The 23,080-nt window shown below is 31.8% G+C and overlaps 1 protein-coding gene across 7 annotated transcripts in view; it reads left to right on the top strand.

Moving 5' to 3' along the window:
- Positions 1–18,259, top strand: part of su(f) (cleavage stimulation factor subunit su(f)) — a 56,777-nt gene extending 38,518 nt beyond the window's left edge. For 4 of the 7 annotated variants that reach the window (XM_067044918.1, XM_067044916.1, XM_067044919.1 and 1 more), the window contains 10 exons: positions 1,920–2,111; positions 3,480–3,581; positions 3,656–3,800; positions 3,888–3,957; positions 6,092–6,188; positions 9,852–9,986; positions 12,651–12,739; positions 12,816–13,012; positions 15,899–16,033; positions 17,662–18,259. In XM_067044918.1, coding sequence (XP_066901019.1) covers positions 1,920–2,111; positions 3,480–3,581; positions 3,656–3,800; positions 3,888–3,957; positions 6,092–6,188; positions 9,852–9,986; positions 12,651–12,739; positions 12,816–13,012; positions 15,899–16,033; positions 17,662–17,858 — 1,359 coding nt within the window. In that variant the 3' untranslated portion in view covers positions 17,859–18,259. Of the gene's footprint in view, positions 1–1,919; positions 2,112–3,479; positions 3,582–3,655; positions 3,801–3,887; positions 3,958–6,091; positions 6,189–9,851; positions 9,987–12,650; positions 12,740–12,815; positions 13,013–15,898; positions 16,034–17,661 lie in introns of those variants that run through there. The other 3 variants (XM_067044917.1, XM_014432983.3, XR_010842742.1) reach the window with 2 other exon arrangements.
- Positions 18,260–23,080: the final 4,821 nt, after the last annotated feature.

Below are 23,080 nucleotides of genomic sequence, written 5' to 3'. Positions count from 1 at the left end.
GATTGTAATTTTTGTCAGCAACATTATTCCATAGACATACGATTTGAGCAAAAAAAAGCAAGCAGATTATGTTTATTTTATTGTTAATTGGAATTAGTACCATACCATAATTTATTCAAAACTTGGATGGTGGAGTCTTCTTACAGATTACCTATTTTAGCTTGAGTGAAAAGGTGAGATTTATTCCATGGATCTGCTTTTGACCGGTTCTCGTTTAGTCCATTCAAATTATATATGAAAAGGAGTTATGTGTGCAAACGTAATTCTATTATTTTACTATGTTGTAAGTACCTACATCAATAGCAAGAAACCAAATTGAGACCTCTACGTCAAGCTTAATAGCCTAAAAAGAGGAAACTTTTTGTACTGTTTTAGAGCAGCCTCAGATCTTGTCAGATGAAAATTTGCCTGCTGACTCAAGCGGAGATGGTTAGAAGTTGCATTGTTGCCCAACAGAGGGCAGCACTCAACCATGCATCCTGAGTTGCAATAAATTTGAAGTTGTTCAATGGGTATTTCCTGAATACAAGCCTATAAAATGGTTATCTGATAATTTACAATCTTATCTAACTTACAATCTGATAATTTTTGATATTCCTTACTCGGGAAAAGTTTTAAATGAAGATGGTATCACTTGAATGTCAATGGTCATAGTTACCAACGTAAGCTATGAAGAGGAATCAATTTTTTCATCTCTATATCCTTAAGTTTGAGTGCTGCTGTGTTCATGGACGATTTGCCACCTCTAGCTTACGAAGGGGGAGAGTGTTTCAGTCAACCTATTGCATAAAACATAGAAGTTTTATCAAAATCAAAGGAATGGTTTAAATATAAAGAATGTTCTGAAAGTTTTGAGGCCGTAAAATGTTTTTTGTTCCCAATATAAGTGGAATTACAATTGGGAGTGGAACAAGGGATGCGGTATATGAGATGTGATCGGTGTAAAAGAGGGTAGGGTCCTTAAGATGTGAGTAGATATTACGTAGTTTGTTATGAAATCTGAAACCAATACGAAGGTAGGTATAGTGGAACGTGAGAAATTTTAGATGTTATCTGAAAGAGAGGGGATGTATGGTAGTGACCTATATAAGGGGATAGATAGGGTTTGTGAAGAACTGGATGGAGTGGTCAGGTGATTTTTGTAGTTGTTTACTAGTTTATGAATGATATCAGAGGAGGGAGGGAAGTTATTAGTTAAGAGTATTTATTTAATGTTAGTTTCATGGAAATGGGAATCAGAGAGGGAAAGACAATGGTGAATAAGGATTTAAGCTATGTTAACGTTTTCATGGTAAGGATGCTGAGAGTGGTTTGAAATTTTGAAAATCTGCCTGAGTAAGTTGGTTTAGTAGTCAGTGGATATGGTGTTGTCTGGGTTTCTTATGATGAGGAGGTCAAGGAAAAGGAAGTTATTATCTTCTTGTTCAAGAGTAACGTTCAGGCGTGGATTGTAAGAATTAAAGGTGGATAAAATATCTGAGATTTTATTGGGATTTAGGACAACGAGGAGGTCATTTACATATTTTTAATAAGAATTATGTCATCTGAAAGATTGGGATAATGGAATCAAGGAAATCATTAATGGCAAAGTTAAAAAGATCGGGAACAAAAGGATTTCCCATTGCCACTCACTTCATCTTTTTTCCTTTATTTTTTTCTTCTCAATTCTCTTTCATCTGAAAGGCTAATATGCTTGCTGTAATAATTTTTTGTTTTCTCGTTCCTTTCAAACATTTGGTTAATATATTGTGATTTTTAACAGATATTTATTTAAAAACAAAAGAAAGCAAAGAATAGAATAAAACATAGCTAAAAATAAGTAATCATATTTCATTAATTATGCTTTTTGGTTGGATACTTTTTATCTATTTAGGTTTGAAGCATTATCTTTCGACATTTTATTATTGCCACTTTTCTAGGATGTTACTTCTGCCAAATTATTTAACGATGAGGCCGGCAATATGTTTGAAAGGGCAACAAGCACTGTTCTTCGAAACAATATGTTACTTCATTTTGCTTATGCTGACTTTGAGGAAGGACGTCTCAAGTACGATAAAGTACATCAGATATACCAAAAATTTTTAGAGCTTCCAGATATAGATCCTACATTGGTATGCTATACAATGTATTATTTTTACTGATTTTGAGACTATTTATTGTAATTTATTTATTATATACTCCATTGGTAATTTAAGTTATTTTCAATAATTTACTCATATTGTCATAATTATTGAAATTTTTATTAAACAACACATTCAATCTAGTGTTTGGAATTGATACCACCTCTGCTTCCGAATAATAGTAAATAGATGTTTCCATCAATCACTAAATATGTTAGTCCACAGCTACTGGTTTTTGAATATTTGGTGTGAAAAATAAATTTGATGTGTTCCTGAGGTGTGCTCTCCCTGCTTTTGATAACAGTGGCGATAAGACCTTTTTGTGGTTTCAGGGACTGAAGGAAGGTAGGGAAAGGCCTTGGTTCAAAGTTATGGGTATTTTGCCTTACAAAAAAACATTACTTCCACTCGGTAAAAGAGCTCAAGATTCATTTAAAGACATTTTTAATTGTACGGTGATCATTAACTGATTAGCAATATCTAAAAAACAAATATTTGTCTACCAGCCAGGAATTCTTGATAAATTTTGTGATACACAGAGAAGTCATCAATAGTTCTAAATTTTAATATCTGTTTTCAATTTTTATGAAGTGTGGGAAAGGGATAGCTAATTTTAGCAATTATAGAATGAAAAAGATTTCTTTTAACAGAGTTTAGGCAGAAACAATTCTGTACTACTTAACATATTCAATGAGGGAATGTAGTTATTTTTAAACCTGCTGGTATTTTTATTTTATTTTTTTTTCAATTTTGTTATTCATTATAAATTTTATTACTGATGCATTGATTTTTAATATTTAAACTTCATAATATGTGCATAGTCAAAATTTTATAATTGACATTAAAAATGCACTTCTACTGGAATATAGACTTCTATTGGTGTATATTAGTTTTTTATGCTAAATTTTGTTACAAATTTGATTTAAATCACAAAACCCTCCTAAAAACTTTACAAATATTATATATCTTTACTATCATTCTAAAGCTAGGGATATGACAGCCATGCAGGTGGGGCACACAGGTCCTTGGTTTGGAGCATTGTGGGTTAGATTCCCACCTGGGGCAATTATTCATTTTTCGGCGGTCCGGAAGAATGAATCTTGACACTCCCACCATGGTTAGTACGTGGCGGTAATGCAGGTAGCCGTCAGGGGTTGGCAAAAAGGGACACTATGCCCACTTGCCGGACTTGTCTCCCCCACCAAATACCAGTACCAGTATCATTTTAAAGCTAGTTGTTAAAATAATTCAACATATACCATCTGAGATTATTTTTTTTTTTTATTACAGTTTGTTTGTTAATCATAATCTATATTGCATTTGTGTCTGTATTTTGACTTTCATATTTTATGTATTTAGACTTATGTTCAATACATGAAATTTGCCCGGAGAGCAGAAGGCATTAAATCGGCTCGAAATGTATTCAAAAAAGCTCGAGAAGACAACAGATCGAAATATCAGGTAAGTTTTTAGATTATTACTGACCCTCATAAAGATAATTCGGTTTACATGTACCTAAAAATTTAAATTTTCAGGTCTTCGTTGCTGCAGCGCTGATGGAATATTATTGTAGTAAAGATAAAAATATTGCATTTAGGATTTTCGAATTAGGTTTAAAGAAGTTTGCTAGTAATCCTCAATATGTTCTGTGTTATATTGACTACTTATCCCACTTGAATGGTATTAAATTTATTATTTTAAATAAATTTTTTAAAAATATATTTAATTTATTTTAACTTTTTTCAATCATTGTTTTGTTTTTTTCAGAGGATAATAATACAAGAGTGCTGTTTGAAAGAGTTCTAACTTCCGGTAGCTTAGAACCAGAGAAATCTGTGTATGTATAACATTTTAATTTATGTATTTTTCTTAGTTGTGCATAAATTTGGCAATTATAATATTAGTTGTTAAGCAAAACTATGCTTCCTTTATTTTATATTTATTAATCAAAAAGCCATAAATCTTTATCTATTTAAAACTGTCAAATATTTAAGTATGATATTTAGAATATTTATCAAAAACACAACATATTTACTTACGTGTTTCAATTCTTAAAACTCCACTAATGACACAACTTATCAAACTTGCAATATTAAATAACGTAATAAAATATTAAATTTACAATTTATATTCAATATCATTTCATCATTTGAACTGTGATACATAAATATATATATATTTCAGTTAATGTCTTCTCCAATTTTACCAGGATATGACTTAAGCTCCCAATATAGTGTTCATTTTTTTTATTATTACTTTTGCTTACTTATATATGAAATATATGGTAAGGGAAAGTATTGTGAACATGAACAACTTTGAATTCCAGTGTTCGACAGAAATACACATTTATAGGTCTCCTAAGTCGTAATAACCAAGTCTCGCAAAATGGTCTGTGTGTGTATGTGGCCATCATAGCTCAAAAATGAAAAGTCGTAAGAAATTGAAATTACATATTTAAGGTTGGGTGCGACACCAACTTTTTCAATAAAATCAACCTCGTGTAGCTTCACCACTTGATAACCTTTATTTGTCAACGTAGTTATTAACTAATTACTTTTTAATTTCACTTAACCTATATTCGAGCCTTTCAGTTGTCATAATTATTAAATTTAAATGTACTTTATTAGAAATTATTGTGATTGGAGATAGTGAATGCCACATTCGAAAATATCTGTTCTGGAACACATGAGGATTAATTTCAATTCAAAGTAGATTTTTTCCCAAGTTTTCAATTTTTAGTGTTGTGAATTTATAAAAAAAAAAAATAATAATAACTATATTCATTGAGTGGGTAGCACAGTGGTAAGGCCACTACTAACTCTTAGGAACCAGTTTCGAATCTGGCTGTGGCAGGTAATTATTTTCAGTTTCACTGTAGCCTTGAGTCAGCCCTGTGGATTCAGGAGCCCTCCAGGGTCCACCCAGCCTCATTTAGTGGATACCCTTAATTGGGCGAAAAACTGGTAGTCGAGCTTGATTCCGACCAAATCACTTCCTTGCTCAACTGTTGCTCTAGTAACAGTACTTCCTTACAAAGGGCTGCAGGTTATAAAATATAAATATAATATAAGGTTATAGAATATCAATATAATATAAGGTTATAGAATATCAATATAATATAATATAAGGTTATAGAATATGAATATAATATAAGGTTATAGAATATCAATATAATATAAGGTTATAGAATATCAATATAATATAAGGTTATAGGGCCGTTGTTGTTTTGGAATCCTTACCTAATTTCCTATGGAATGTGCACCTCAACGTGGTACGGTTGGATATTCTATTTATGATAAAAGGCTAAGAATAGAGGAACTAAAACGAAACCCTCTAGGGCTTACTACCCTAGTTGTACACCTGTCAGGGCAACTGGACCAAAACAAATTGAAAATATGAAAACTCTTTGACGGAATCCATGAATATAAGAGCATATGAGGATATGTGAAGCAAATGAGAGAGGAAACAAAGAAATTGAAAATAACAGATAAGGACTGCCTAGATAGAGAACAGTAAAGAAAAAGATTGAAAGAAATAAATGTTTTTATGGCAAATAAAGAAAAATGGAAGGGTAAAAGCATGGTCGGAAGAGAGGAAGCAAAGGCACGCAAAAGTGATGAGAAGATACTGGGAGAGAAGAAGAGAGAAAGTGAGAAGAAAAAAGTAATGATATTCGCATGGTCTTGAAAGGGCGTTTAGAAGAAGGTTATAGAATATCAATATAATATAAGGTTATAGAATATCAATATAATATAATATAAGGTTATAGATTATGAATATATTGTGCTATTTGAATGATACATGACAGGTTTATTTTTTACATTTTTGTTTGTTAAGTATTGAGATTTATCTAACAGTGCTTGGCCCCCTAGATCCTTAATGGATTGTTGTAGGCCTTGTTTATTGTTATATAAATTCTGATTATATTTACTATATGATGAAGTTAATTTTTTCATTTTATTTTTTTACAGAGAGATCTGGAATAGATTTTTGGAATTCGAGTGTAATATAGGTGATTTAGCGAGTATTGTTAAAGTTGAAAAAAGAAGAAGTGCTGTATTAGGAAAGGTAATGAATGAATATTTTTATTTTTATTTTTTCCATATTATTTCATTTTATTCAAACTGGGTGTCCAAAAAGGATGAGTATTACTTGAAAGTAAAATAAATACAATTTTTAAAAACAAACATCTCCAAAGAAAATAATTTATTTATCAACAATGTGGGCATGATAAATAATCATTCACTGGAAACACTATTGTCTGAGTAATATTGTGGCGTTCAAAACCTGTAAGAATTATTGGTTTATTGAATTACAAAGATAAGCGCAGGTGTTAGGTACTTGGGTCATCATCCCTACAATGTATTCCGGTTCATGGGATTTCAGTAGCGATAGAATGTCATAACATTAAATGAAAATTAAATATAATTATAAATATAAAATTATTTAAATTTATTCTGGGACTAATATAGAGGCATTGAGTAATTAATTATTGAGATGGACAGAAATTGTAAATAGTTTTTAATGAATATATTTTAAAATAAGTTTAATCCTTCCTATAAGAGAGGGTTTCATCAAAAATGATACGTGTTTCAACTTTACCGCCGTCTTCGTCATCCTAAAATCTATCATAAACCCTTGTTTTGAAAAAAAAAATAAAAAATAATAATAATAATGGTAGGGGCAGCACTGGTCAATTCTAGAAGGAAAATTTTAATATTGTTATAGGTGGGTAAGAAGTTGAAGGATCTTAAGAATACCAGAATAGAGTGCCAGTCTAATTGAGTTCCTGTTACTTCATATTCTCCTATTACAATATAAAATATTTTCCTGCTAGGCTCGACTTAGAAAATGGCTGTTCTGATATAAAGTATTATCACTATTCTGGAACTAATATTTTCTGCATTAAGCTATTGGGGGGAACACCAGATCATTATTAATAGTTTTTATTAATACATTATTTCATTTCCGAAAGTTTTGTCTTCTGTCGGCCAACCCCAAGGCTACCACCATTATTTATTCATTTTAATATTTGTTTTATTAAATGCTAAAATTTATATTAAAAAAAAATTATAGGTATATTTTAAAAATCAGGTGATAATAATCCCTTCTTTTAAATATATTCACTGTTATTATATATTAATTAAGAAAAAATCTTGTGGAGCACAATAAGGTCCACCTTTATTGACATAAAATTATAAACCTCTACCGCTAATGCAACCCATGAAGGGTCACGGGTTCAGTACTTTGTAATTAAGTACCTAATTAAGAGTACTAGCTTTATAGAGGCAATAAATATAAAATTATATAATAATAAAAAACATCATAGTAACATTCCAGCCTATAGAATAAGCAATTTTCATCATCTTCCCCATCAACATATTAATGAAAATCTATTTTCTAACATACAACTCCTTATAAAAGATTTGTTTTTGAAAAAAATTTCTGTTATTGTTAAAAATTATATAAATTAATGTTTTTCATTCATTTTAAGGCAAAATTTGTTATTTATGTAAATAAATTAAAAATGGGCAATATTAACTAAATGTTTGTAAATGGCCAATAGAATAGGCCAAAAAAAAATGTGAAGTGTATATCAATTTCTTGGGTCGTTTCATATCAAATGTCAGTTTTCTCAGGAAAGGTTATTTAGTAAAATAATTTTATGAAATCAAAACATTTATCCTCATTTTATATAAATTTTTCCCCAATGTCTTATCAAGTTTTCAATCTCATAACTGAAAAATGCAAGGTTTTGTGAAGAAATAAGGTCAGAAATTGGACATTTTACTTGAGAATCATTTTAAAAAATTTTACCTTTAAGGAAGTTGTCCAAATTTCTAAAGAGAAGGGAATCTGTTGGAAATAAGTTTGTCGAATAAGGTAGGTGTAGAAGGACTCTGTAAAACAGCTCATTGTCTGTCATGGAAGAGTCTGGCGTTGTTGTATAAGAGTATAGACCCCTTCAGATTAATCAATGCAGGTTCTTTTTTTGACAAGTTGTTGATTCATTATGGCAATATAATTTGCAGTACGATGTAGATGTGATGGTTTTATCTTTGGGTGAAATGAATTATTCCTACCATTGACCACCACGCAGAAACCAATAATTTTTTGAATTCAATTTTGGTTTTGGCAGGTGTACCGGTTTTTCATCGATATTTTACTGACCTGACTGACACCTGTTGTCTTATATAATCCACTTTTCATCACACGCGATTATCCTTTCAAGAAAAGGCTCTTTTTTTGCCTAGTAAGGAGTGAAACGCATGTCTTATAGTGGTTCAGCTGCTGCCACTCACCAAGTTGATGAGGTACCATAGATCTGCTTTACCAATGGTCTTCAAGTGCCAAGGAACTGTCATTAGTTAGTATTGAATTGTGCTCCAAGTCCTTTAACTGTTTGCTAAGAGTTTACTTCCACAATAAGCCTAAGTTCATCGTCCTTAATACTGTTGTAATGCTGGTAGAAGAATTCCTCTGGGTTGGTTATCCAAATCTGTGTCACCGGCAAAAAAATTTTCAAACTACCAGCAAAGGGTCCATTCATTACGACACCCTTCCCCGAATGCTGTGAGAATGTATTTTTGCAGCTTGGGCTGTCGAGTGTCCAAGTTTGAAATCATAAAAAAATGACTCGAAAATAGCGGATATCCATGGTGATATTTGATGGCTACTAAACAGTGTTCAATCAATTAGAATGATAGGAAATATTATAAAAAAAAAGAAGATAAATAATGGCTCATTATAATCTATAAACATAAAGATAGTAAACAACAAAAGTCCACTATCCTACTTTGGAATTCTAATATAATAAAAACTGGCATTTCATATGAAATTCCCCAATATTATAAAACTGTAATTAATTTTTAGTATTATTATAAAATTTTAGATATTAAAAAATGTGGACCTTAATAAGATTTTTCCTTAGTATTTTTTATTAACATTTAATAATAAAAAATGAATCTCACTAAACAAACAAAAAACCATATATATATATTTGTAAATGGAATTTGACCACACCCGGACCAAATACCATTTACTGATACACACAGTCAATCAGCAATGTTCCAGTATATATATATTTGTTATGGTTCATGTTAGTGGGGGAAGGAGGAGTAAAGAAACAAATATAATTTGTGAGAGATGTTGGTGAGGGGGTGCGGTCAGCAGAAAAACACAAAGAAACAAAAGATTATTTATTTGTGCTGATATTTTTTTTTAGACACTACTCACATATCTCATCTTATACATATCTCCTTACCTTTATAATATTATATTTCATCTTACATTGTTATCAATCTACTACTGTTTAATTCCATGGTCATTAATCAACTAATTTATATTTTCAATTCACTGTTATATATAATTCCAAATTCGTTAGTCTAATATTTAATTTACTTCTTAATGCTTCTCTGAATGATGGTTGTTATCTCTTTTTGTTTTTATAGCCCTGAAGACCTCAAAATCAGGTTGAAATGCCGACACAAATAAATAATCTTTTTTCTTATTTGTGTTTTTCTGTTGACCGCACCCCCTGACCATCATCTCCTCTTATTTATCTACGGTCAACTATCTTCACCTCATTACAAATATAATTTATAATCAATCATTTAAAAAAAGTGACATAGATAGAGAACACTTTACTTTCCTGATTTAATATTTCTCTGTTTAAAATGTGATTATTGATACAATTTCTTTTTTTCTGCTAATATTTTTGATGTGTTTCAGATACGCTCACAATATCGAGCACTGTTTCGTAAACGAAACAATATCAATGTCGAAACCCAACCTCAACATCCCCTCCTTCCTCAAAGTATCATTCCTAGGTTGCTTGAGTGCTTCAATGATGAATTGTATGAACAGGTTGAATTTCTCTTTCTACGATCATTATAATGAGAAATTATGACTAAAACTTTATGTCATTAAGTTTTTTTTATTCCAATTTTTTTCCATCAACATAAGTCTTCATTCTTGGACTGGGTTCAGTAAAATAAACAAAAACCGTCTATTTTTGGTTTTTTGAAATAACCTATGTCAATCAAAATGAAATTATGTTGAATAAGGTAATTAAGAAGGCAGTGACGCCAGGTAATAAGGAAAATGTCATATCGTCACTCTTTTTTTTTTTTTGCAATATCTATTTACTTTTCTTCTGAGAATATATTTCAAGATAATTTAATTAATGAAGTTATATAAAGTCATTATTGGCATTAGCTACGTGTCTAGTAAAAAGATAAGCGAAAGCATGACTACCCATTGGTCTTTTCTGGTCCCTTAAGCAGAGTTACAATGGTGACAGTGCTCGTGACTTTAATAGTGACAGTTCATATCACTACTATCATTGTCTAAACTTGTCTGACATTTACTGTAAATGTAATTTCACCCTCCCTGTGGTGCTAGAACCAATCGCATCAGTCGTTCGTAGGTGATGCCAGAACTTTCTTCTGATCTTAAAGAGAGGTTGGGAGTTGATTTACTTCCATACTCCAATTAGTTAGTGAGAAATGTGTAACCGATTCACATCAGAATAGGTCCATGCCCATTCCCTAGAAACGGGGAGGTGATGAACCACTATAGTATTTTTAATCACCAAATGAGAAATTGCCAAGTTTTTAAGCAGGTTTGTACTTACTTGAAAGTTACAAATCTTCTTCAGACAATATTATGTCAGTATTTTTTCTTATTTCTGTACCGATACTAACTTATTTTGTATTAATATAAATACAAACTTCCAAAAACAATAATCTTTTTAAAGAACTTTTCCTGAAACTCATGAAATATAGTAAAGAGTTAATATTTAGACACCTCATACACATGGCAAATCATTTTTAACCTTCCTTTCTCTCTCACTAGAATTCTTCATCCTATTCCTTTTTTAAATCACTTCCTAAAATATCAATTTTAAAATGTATGATTGGTTTAAGATAAATATAAATACTTTTTAATGTAATACAATCATGATGATAATTATTGTTACTACTGGTTTACATTAAATTTGTCTATTCAATTTTCGATCAAATGAAATTTGTTTTCTATTATATTTAATTATAAAATGAAACTATTATGTGAATACAGTTAGTCCCTATTAAAGGTCGCCTCATTTTTAAGTTGTTTCAGAGTTACATTGTTAACAAATTTATACATTTAAGCATTTTACTTCACTTGGATTCAAAATGATATCACTTGAAAAGAATAAAATAAAATTTCTTAATTGAATGAGGATATTTAATTAATAAGAATGATAAATAAAGGTATTGAATTTGAGCACAAGTAAAACAAAAGACTTTATAGATAAACTGAAGGCTGCTAAATAGGATGTATACACATTTTGTCGAGCAGGATTTGATTCAATTCAGCTTCCAACGAACGGAACATGTGTATGGGGACTGCTTGTATTAAAAAAATAGGAATTACAGTTAGACCCTATGTAATTGTACCAATTACTCTGTTCAATGTGATTTAAAAATTGAAGATAAAGGCTTTTGTTTGTGAGAAAAATGGGGAAGATGTTACGGGTATATGCAGCCTGTGAAGTACACAAATTAGTAAAAACTTATTTATTAGTTCCAATGTTTCGGCCAGAACTTTTAGGCTATTCATCAGGGCTAAGAACAAAAAACAAGATAACAACCAGAATGATTAAATGGAAGTACAAAATAACAAGAAATATAAGAAGATAATAGATAATACAGGTACATAAGTAGTATTGAAGAAAATGCATACTGTAATATTACAATAATATTGAAATTTTATGGAAATTTATTAAGTAATATTAAAATTGATAATGAAAGAAGAAAATAATATAGATATTAAAAGCAACTAAATAAATACATGTACTAATTGGATATTATTTAAAATTGAACTAATATAAATAATATAAAGAAAAACGTGTATGTGATTAATTAAATATATAAGTAGAATAAAAAAATTAAAGGAGGAGATATAAAATTATATAAGCTAAAAATAGGCAGTAATGAAAATAAAAGTTATTAGATGGGGTGAAGATAACTAATAAAGTGGGTGAGGGAGAAAGAATAAGGAAAGAGATGGAAGATGGTAGAAAATAATAAAAGAAACATACCATCTGGAGGCAGATCCAACACCAAGTACAATTATATGGTGGGCAAATTGTCTATTACAAGACCCGTTAGTGGAAATACTTGTAGGCATTGTATGGACTGAAGCAAAAAAGGGAACTATAAATGAAAGTAACAGTCAATAGGAAATAAGATAAACTAACAATATTAAGATAATACCTTATAAGACAGGAACTTGTTTGGCAGAAAATTGGCAGACCTGTAACTGGGTTGTAGCGTCATCAAATATAAAAAAAAGATAAAAAAAATTCAGTGCACACTGTTTATATAATTAGGAGTCTAACTGTATACATTTTGAAAATTTCAGCTTACACATTATGTTTTTTGGTGTCAATTTAAATTGATTTAATGTTCAATTTTAATCATCATTAGCATTTAATTTATGTTATTTCTGTTACTATTCTATTATATAAAAAATTTATAATTTCAGATTGCCGAATTTGAAGGGAAAGAAACAGCTCAGCTTGTTGATCGGTATCGGTTCCTCGATTTATACCCTTGTACCATTCCAGAGCTTAAGTGAGTCTTTGATTGTTTTTATTTTTTTAGTAACCACTTGTTTTTATTTCAACTTAACCTTCATTAATTTTTTTAGATCCATTGGATATAATGAAGTTACCACTCGAACCACTAATCTTAAAAGCTCAATCCACTCATCGGTGCCCGGTTTCCTCGCAGATGGCTTATTGGATGACGAAGGAACTCAACGTCTCATCCCACGACCTGATGTTTCTCAGATGATACCCTTTAAACCTAAGCTTAATGCCTACCCAGGAGAACACCCAGTTCCAGGTATAGTAATTTTCTAAACTGAATTAGTATTTAAAATTCTGGTAGATAATCTATTGAACTGTCATACTAACAATTTCCCTCAAAAGATTGGTTGCTAAGTCGAGTTAATAAAGTGCTCAATTTATTTAGTCCAAGACCTAATTATATGTAGTTGATGAGGAACGAACTGGCTTCAGGTAACAACGACAAACTCAAGACCATAAATTCTCCTTCAGGAATGTTTTGCGGAAATCCTGGGACAGAAATAGGAATAATTAATTCACCTTTGTCGACCTTAAAACATTTGATTCAGCTCAAAGAAAAAAATATAGGAGCACTCAGAATTGAGAACAATCCAAAGAGCCTCGTAGATGCTATGAAATCTATATATCAAGGCCAAAAAGAAATTTAGCTGAATTTGCTGGATTCTGAGCATTTTAACATAAAAAAGGGAATCAAACAAGGTGAGAGCTTAAGCTCCTTCCTATTTATAAATAGGATTGAATTGAATTTTTCCAATCAGCCGTGGCACCCAGAGGATTAATGTGGTCCAGGAGACTTAACCCATCTGTGGATGCCTACAAAAAAGGTCTAACCACCCAATGACGCTGTCCCAAAGCACTACATATTAAATTTTATTTTTTTTTTTTAATTCTGCATAAAATTCTAACAAAAATGATTCCAAACCGATGAATTAAATACACAACTATTTGAAATTAAAATTAAAATATTTTATTTCTGAACTCTACAATATAATAACAGGCCTGGAATCATATCATTAGACTTTTTTGTTTGATTAAAAAAATTTAAACATAAAAATAATTGTAGTACTATGAGATGGCTAGCTGGTGAATACTTTTCCCTGGTAACAAGAGGTCCTTAAAGTCTCCTATCCTCTGGCTAACATGGCAGAGTGGAAATACTTTACATAGCAGATTGGAAACACTTTACATACCAGAGTGGAAACACTTTACATAGCAGAGTGGAAACACTTTACATAGCAGAGTGGAAACACTTAACATATGAATCAAGTAGTGGCAATTGGCAAAAGGTGAACTGTGAGGTTCCTGGGGCAAAGGAGCTTATTTGTGTGCTATTTCAATTCCTTCTCTTTGCGGATGATACAGTTCTTATTCCTAACTCTATGGAAAGGTTGCAGCAAGCAGTGACTGAATGGGATGATAACTCTAGCAAGATTCTTAAAGCAGGTAGGGTACTAGAAGGAATATCTTATATATTACAACCTAGGAGAGTTTGGAAGCAGCCGCATACTTCATCTAGCTCGGCAGAGTTATGGACAGGACTGGAAAAGTATACAGAAATTTCAAAGAGGATTCAGGTATGTTAATCTGAAATTGGGAAGCAAAAAGTTCTTCAAGTCAATTTAGCTGTCTCTGCATTTATTAGATGCTGGTTTTGGACAGTAATGGGTAGGTAGTAATGGAGAGTAAGGACTGCAGAAGTAAAATTTTTCATAAGAATCGTAGGGAAAACAAGAAGATATAGATTAATAGATCATTAAAGAAGGTCCTTGAGTCGTACCCATTAAGATGGTTTAGGTATATAATCAGAATGGATGGTCACAAGGAATCATTAAAGAAGATGGACTATGTTCTTGGTTGTAGGAGGTCACCAGGGCGACCAAGAATTTTAAGTGCCTCCTGCGCAGAAAAAGAAATACAAATATCCGACAAGCCAGGATCCTGGCTAGGAGCAGGGAAGAGTAGCGGTTGTGGCTAAATGACCCATACACTGAGAGGCACTAAAAGGGTGATATAAAAAGAAATACAAATATCCGACAAGCCAAGATCCTGGCTAGGAGCAGAGAAGAGTAGCAGTTGTGGCTAAATGTGCCATACACTGAGAGGCACTAAAAGGGTCATATAAAAAAAGGAGATAAATTGTCACTTCTTATTAAGTCTTGAAATAAACTAGTTTTATGATAATATTATTCTGAAGGTAACTCTAACTCGAGGCTGTGCCTAACTGCTTGACGTGGCCTATCAAACTTTCTATCATCAAAATGATCAAATATTTTATATCACTTTTATTCTCTGTTGAACAATACTTACTAACATGATACTACAGTCCATCACTAAAACAACTTCTTTTTCTTTTTTTTTACCCCCTGGTCAATACTGACATGCTTGGATGGGAAGGGGAGGAAGTTTGTCCTATAGGTAACCCAGTTATTCTAACCAAAGTGGAATGGTTGAGTTTTAATTTCATAAGACCACAAAATAAAAGTCTACCCGCCCAGGCCAGATTTGAACTTGCACTATTGTAGTGGTGAGGTTACCAAGATAACACCTTAACTCCATCACCTACATTAGTCTCATCCAATTAGCTTTCTTTAGTTTCTCACCACCTGTGTGGACAGTATCAAACCATCTGAGTTTGGGAGACCCATACTCTTCTGGTTCGATGAAGAACCTCCCTAGCCAATTTACCCGGGATTTCGCTGTTGTCCATTCATGCGATATTCCTTCCGACCTTCATGTAATAGCATTATGTAGAGTATCACTTTGGTATGATATATTTACTTTTGAAAAGTGTTATCAACCCAAAGTAGCATCAATTTACTGCTGCTAATCTGTGACTAACATCCTGCAAAGTATCATTTCAATAGTTTACCTCCGAGCCCAAATAAATAAAGTTCTGCACTCTTTCAAACTTGGACGTACAAATCTAAATATAATCTGTTGAACAATATATCTTCTTAAAATTAATTCATTGAATTTCTTCTATAAACTCCTGAGGGGAAAAAAAATTGAATATCATTCTACAGTGCTCATGTTTAATCAAATTAAGCTATAAGTCATGAAATAATATTGTTAGGTAAAATAACATAAATTGTGTTGTTTTAAAAAAGTTTTCATCTTTAGAATTTCATTATTTCATTTCCAGGTGGAGCGTTTCCTATGCCTCCTGCTGTGGGTCACCTGTGTTCGCTGCTTCCGCCACCTCAGTGTTTTCATGGTCCGTTTGTTGCTGTCGACAGGCTTATTGATATATTCTCTAAAATCCAGCTTCCTGATACACGTGAGTTATATCATACATATAAAATACTTAGAAGAAATATATGTATGTCCTTCAAAACAGTGGTTAAGATAAAATGTCCCAAGAATGTGTTCTTTTTTTTTTTTTTTAGTATAAAAGGTATATTTTTTTTTTCTCGAAATTATGAGGTATTTTTTAGATTAACCCCTTCTTATCAGACACTACCTTATAACGAATAAAATAATCTTTCCAGTGAGTGTATTTACTATGTTAGGTAAACAAACACCTCATTATAAGTGAGCATGTTTATTTTGGAATCATGGTATCAGACAAACTAACACAAAAAAAATTCTATAAAGAAACAAAAGAGCTCAAAATTCTAATTGTCTTCAAAATAGTGGCTTAGCACATTCCTGCCTCGAGCCATTTAATTATAATATTTTAAGTGAATACATACAACAAAATGTTTTTTGAAAACAACTATTATTTAAGGTTTTAACATTTGTCAGAGCAGGGAATTCTTGGAGCAGCGTAATAAATGTGACTAAAATTGGCAAAAAGGCGTAGAGCCAGATAGGTATTGGTCAATATAACACATGTCACAATCTCTCAAGAAGAGATTGTAACACCGAAAGTAATTGGAGGGAATCCTTCTCCTTAAGTCTCCTCTTCAAATTTTATGTAAATACTTCAAAAGTGATTTAAGATTATTGCCAAATCGGGTATTAGAAGGGCAGGTTAGCCGTAAAGGATTCCCATCCATTATTATTCTTGTTACAATTTCTTCTTGTGAGATAGTGACATATTGTACACCAATACTGCTTGCTATAAAGGTAAGATAAGTAGGGCTACACTTCCAGGCTGTTTTCCAGTTTTAATCACTTGATTTAACTAATATTTTAACTAAAGTCTTCTCTTCTCGATTTAAGCAAATGTTTTTAAGAACGTTGCCAAATCAGGGTTTAACAGCTTTAATTAAAGCATTAATTCAATGGCATTAGGCATAGGTTAATGTTAGCCTATACTACCTTAATTGGACTCTGTAATCAACACCTTATAATGCCACAAGGCAATCCAAGGGAGGTGACGCTGTAGTATACATATTCCATTTCTTGGATTATGTAATGTACTAATTATTTAAAAAGGGTTTAACAGGGGGAGGGTTATATATCAATTAAAAATTCAATTAATGAATCAACTTTGGTATGATAGCCTGTAAATGAAAGTTTCAAACTTGGATTTATCAAATTAAGGTCCTTGATGATAGCCTAAGTGCCAAAAATAAAGATGGGAGAAAAATAAAGATCAAAAGAAATTGTGTTTTAACTTTTTTTTTTATTTGATATTTGGAATAGCTTAGCAATATTTTACAAATCTATTTCTGATGTAGTTTAAAAACTGCTGATCTAACAATAATCATTAAAACAATCACATGAATTATGAATATTATTGGGTTTCCTGAAAAATTTTCAAATCTGTATTTATTACCCATCGCATTTCCGAGGCTAAATCATTATGCTATTACCAAATATCACACAAAACTTTTTGTATTATGTTTATTTATTATTTATTAGTTATTTTTTTATTATGTGTTGTATTATCATGAAATATCATATGAAACTAATTGTATTATTATCAAATACCGTACTAAAACTATTTTACCAATTCAGCTCCAGTTCCACAAGGCGATAATGGATGTGACACGAGGCTGTTTGATCTTGCAAAGTCTGTCCATTGGATCGTCGACAATGATGAAGGAGGGACTGTCAAGAGAAGAAAGCTTGGAGAAGATAGTGACGATGAAGAAAATATGGCTCCTCCAATTAACGATATTTACCGGTTAAGGCAACAGAAAAGAGTGAAATAGTTTTTTTTTCATTTTAGAATCTCCCGTCATTTAAGAAAATTTTCTATTATTTATTTTATTCAGTTGATGTTTATTATTATTATTATTATTTTGTGATGACTGAATTTTCATATACCCCATCATAAACTTTTTTCTCATTCATACCTCAAACAGAAAATTTTAACATTTGTGTTCCGAAATTATTTGTGATAATGTCTATGACGAATTAATTATTTTTTTTTCATAGACCTTTATAATTATTAATATTATTTTATAAAGAGAGAAATCATTAAGAATAATTGTAGTATATTATAGAATTATTATTCAAATTTGATTTCCTTTAGGAACAATGAAATGTATTTCTTGAATGTTGTATATAATTTAAAAGCACAGAATGGAAATAAATTATATTTTTATCAGTTTTTTTTTTTTTTTTTCATTACATTTAAATATATTGTCAAATAATTTTTAATTATGTATTTTTTAAAATATATTTAGTCAAATTTCATTTTTAAAAAAATGTATTATTGAATAATCTAAATTTTTATTAACAAATTTAAGAAGTTTGACGTATACAGTTGAATACCAATTACAAATAAATCATAGAAGGTTACTTACTATTACTACTGCTTTGCGCAACAGACTTATTGAACACGCAACACGCAACTACTTACTATTACTACTGCTTTGCACAACAGACTTATTGAACACGCAACGGAACATATTGATGTGGTCCTTGGCCTCATTAATGTTTCCGCCAAATGACTCTATCTTATGCTGTCACCCGCCTGTTGTGGATGTTCAAGAGGTCTCGGGAGTCCAGGATGCTAGCGATTGTCTACCTCTTCCTGTAGTCCAGCCATTCCTGGAATTTTCTTGGAATATCATCTTTAGGATTCTGTGTGTCCCGTCCAAAGCATTTTTCTATGCTTCATTTTTCTTATCAAGATTATAGATCTTCCTGTTTTCCCTTCTCTAATTCTTGCCAACCTTATCTGGTCTGAATATGCAACAAAGGATCGTCCTAAAATCTTAGAATCTTGCTTACTTGAAAACAAATTGGGTTTGTCAAAAGGTGACAGAACCAGCTCTGCTGAGTCAATGATGCTAGTTCTGTACTGAAGAACACCTGCCAAGTTGGTCAGTTCAGCTTCCTCACTATTTATATTTAGTATATTAAGAAAATCAAATGTTTAAAAGAAAAAATAGTGTTTTAATTATTTATTTCCACAGATTAAAAAAAATACTAGAGTATGCATGTGTGCACATACCTGCTTGTCTTCGTATGGAATTTGATGAAATTGATACTGCACCATTTGTAGAGTTGTCTTCAACTTTCCTATATTTTTTAATCAAATCCAGTGAGTCGTTTTTGAAAACATTGTTGCTTATTTGTAAGCAAAAGTAGTGTAGTATTTTTTTTTTTTATAAATGAAAATTTATTATTGCATATGTGTGAGGGGAAGTAGTGAATGGGATTTGATGAAATTAAAAGTCTATCTTTATTCTGGGACACTCATTCTCAGTTTTCTAGTAAATATTTTTTGATGGAAGATGGTCCGGGAGGTGCTCAAAAAGGTATAAAAATAGCAGGAATAAATATTTATTTGTATTTATGTTCTGCCTCACTGCCCCAAGACTTAGAGCAGAAAGTAAAATTCTAATTTCTGGAGGCAGTTCTGATGAAGCCCTGTAAGGTGGGGTGAAATGTCAGTTAGCAATATTTTTTTATGTTATTTTGGTACCTTTTTCGGTCTCTGTCTCTTATCCACCTTCCTACATAGTCAACCAATAATCTTCCATAATAATATGTATGTTTTATATTTCCCGTCCTGTATGTTATGGAATTTATCTTCACTCAAAATGATTAACCTAATCCAACCTTGCTCAGTCAATATAACTTGATGTATATAGGACAAGTCCCAATATTTTTACTAAAATGCACACCTTAGATGAAATTATGATAATTGCCAATTTTGATATTGACTCAATACTATTAACCATATTAACAACTCTGAATTACAATTTTACTTCATATTTGTTTACAGTGAAATATATGTTCATCTACTTTTTTAACTTGGCCCTTACTCTAATGTATTGCCAGACAAAATAAATCTGATGTGCACCCATCAGCAGCTTTAACTTGGCACCTCCCCCCTATTTAGGTCCTCAAATTTTGTGTAAATTGGTGAGCTCCTGTTGTAGCTATCACTATTTTTGTGATATTTTGAGAGAGAAAGAAAATATGATTAAAAAAACTTACAGAAATTAGGAAGGCAAAGAAGTTTTTAGTTTTTTTTTTCCTGTTACTATAAAAATTCATACTTGAGGGTTATTATGGTGAGAACTAGATTTATAAATTCTATTCCAGCCAAGAATGCAGTTCAACAAAAGATGATGAAGCAGTAATGCATTCTGGGAAGATTATGGATCTCATATTTTTATTTTTAAATAGAATGTCTGATTATTACTTTTTTCTCCTCTAGTTATTCATAAAATTCTTTAATATTTTTTTATTTTTCCGTTTCTTATTATTGCTGACAAGGAGAACTGGTTATTTATTTTTAAATAAACTAAATTTTAGGAACTTAAGGGGAAGAGTTTTTGAAAATTCGGATTTTAAGCTCTATTATACAGTTTCAGTCACGATAAGACCTACCTGATATGGAAGACTACTTAATGGCTCATTGATTCACCGACTTCAATCAAAATCGTAAGAGCCGTTTTAGAGAATATCAAAAAAACATTAAAAATCGATTCTATAAAGTTGCACTTCTATTTTCAATAGGTCGACATAAAAGTCATACCCTGGGCATAACCCGCCTTAAAATTTGTAATTTCAGTTTCGTATGACTTTTAGTTTTTGAGCTAGAATGTTCAGAGACCACTTTCCCGAACTTGGTTATTTGAATTCAGGAGACCCCAAGACACATTACCGTCGAAAACTCAATTAGAACTTTTTCATGATCACAGTACTTTTTCTTCCTGCAGATTTCATATATAGGTAAGTGGAAGTAATGAAACGTCAGAAATAAAGCTTAAAAAAAAAAGGAACACTGAGAAACTATTTTTATAGTAAGTATTAGTTCCGCTTACTACAGCATTATTAGTAATTGATGGTATTAGCTGGCGCAAAACACCACAAGGTAGCAAGACCGCCTGCAACCTTGACCAATAGTCATTCCTCTGCTGTGCTGCTGCTCTTCAGTTTCGAATGCCCAGAAATAGATCGAGCATTATCTTCCACACCGCCAGTCTTCCGACCCGTTTCGTTCGTATAACACCTTTCTATGGATCTGGCCCTCAACCATTATCTACGAATGTCCCGCCCGGTGTTGCCAACTTAATGACGTTAGTTGTGTTGGTATCACTGTAAAGGGTCATCAGTTCGGCATTGGTGCGCTGTCTCGATACACAATCATTACAAACCGCTCCATAGATTCGGCCTTAAAACCTAGCGAGAGCCAGTTTCCATGGTTAGCTTCTAGCAGAATATCTGAAGCAACTTGGTGATCTTATACCTCTTTGCTCCTGAGTTGCCTTTGGAGTCCATGATATTACCTATTTGCAGCCATTGTTCGACGATGGATTTCAGGATTAACGTATGCAGACCTAACGGAATACAAGCTGAAGAGCGAAGCTCAGCAGATTTCAGGGTTTTGTGGAACCAATCATCAGATCTTGAGTATAAATAAGGTGGAAACATTATCAATTATAAAAAATCGGAAAATGCCTAATAATCAGACAGATACATCCTTGTAGAGCCCAAAAAGCTGAGGGGAAAACCTCAATCTCGTCACGACAGCTATGTATACTCACTTTAGACTTTGATGTCGAGAGGCGTTTAAGTATCTTAATTACTTTTATTGATAATTTATAAAATTAGATATTTACAATGTCACATATTTATATCTGCTAATAAGTAACAACGCAATATTATTTGCTCCTGATGTACTTGAAACTGTCGCGACTTTGGGTGTAGCTTCAGTTACTTCAGTCGTCGCTAGAGTGCACAACCGTAAGCCGGTACAATCATACATTGTCATCACTTTCACTCCCTCTAGTATTAACAGCGAGCTTTTAAAAAGTGTATTGGATAATATGTTTTATGATCCTATTATTAAATATGCTTTTTACTTAATAATGTTGCCTATGCAATCCTATTTTTGTCGTGAAGTAAATGAAACTTGGGAAAAAATCGTTGAGTAATGACCTTTATTTACATGAAATACGTCTTATGAAATGGGGTGGATTGTGTGACGCACACAAAAATATACATATGAACGTAAAGGATGGTCGTAATGCTAGTGATGTAAGTCTGCAAATTTCAAAAATGAAAAAAAAAGGTCAGTTCCGTAATATTTAACATGTATTTAGTTTACAAGAGTAATGCTCAATATCACTAAAAAATGGAAATGGGGAGGGGAGAGGAGGAGAGAATACATAATTAGTGTTAAAGGACATAATACGGGCGGTATCGTCTGGCTTCCTTTTCATGAAGTTTCCAACTTTGTTTGTGAACAATTTCTTGCAGATAGCCAGTGATTATTTGTATGAAATAATCGTTTTTGTCGAGAGTAACTCTTTTATAAATAAATATTAAATTGTTATTGCGTGTCTAATACGCGTCTCAATCAGGCACTAATTAAGTCCGTGAGAATGAAACTGACTTATGCCACATTAATTTTTACCAGCACGACTGAAACCATAACTACAGGAGCAGTAGAACTGAATTACTCCCTCTTTCCTACGGGATATATAATAGCTATCCATTCCAACAAAAAAACTTTATATAAAACTTTTATTCAAGCTGTTAATAGTTGTTATTTAGCTACAAGCTAGTTCGCAAAACATCAAAGACGAGTAATAGGAAAGCGGTTTTTTAAAGAAACGTTCCATGACGAATCTTCGGCCCTTTTTATAATATCCGAGAATGGCAGAGAACAACGAATAGTGAAATTTATGATCATTTCAGCCGTATATGTGAGAGTATTACTAAAAGTAAACATTTTTTTTTAGAAGTATAGGAAGCCAAGTAAGTATGGCCAGGGTTGCGGTCAAAGGAGAAACAAAAATAGTTTACAACTATTTATTTTCCGACGTTTCGCCCCACTTTGCAGGGCTTCATCGGGGCTAAAAAGATACAAAATGATACAATGATAAGAATAAAAATACAAAGATAAGAAACAATACGTAAAATATACAGTTAAAAAATACAGGAGATGTACATAAAACAAAAACAA

The sequence above is a fragment of the Halyomorpha halys genome, unplaced genomic scaffold (genome assembly GCF_000696795.3).
Source record: "Halyomorpha halys isolate HHAL.00 unplaced genomic scaffold, Hhal_1.1 Scaffold43.1, whole genome shotgun sequence".
NCBI lineage: Eukaryota > Metazoa > Arthropoda > Insecta > Hemiptera > Pentatomidae > Halyomorpha > Halyomorpha halys.
Note: the sequence above shows the minus strand (reverse complement) of the source record. Positions and strands in the feature narration are given on the sequence as shown.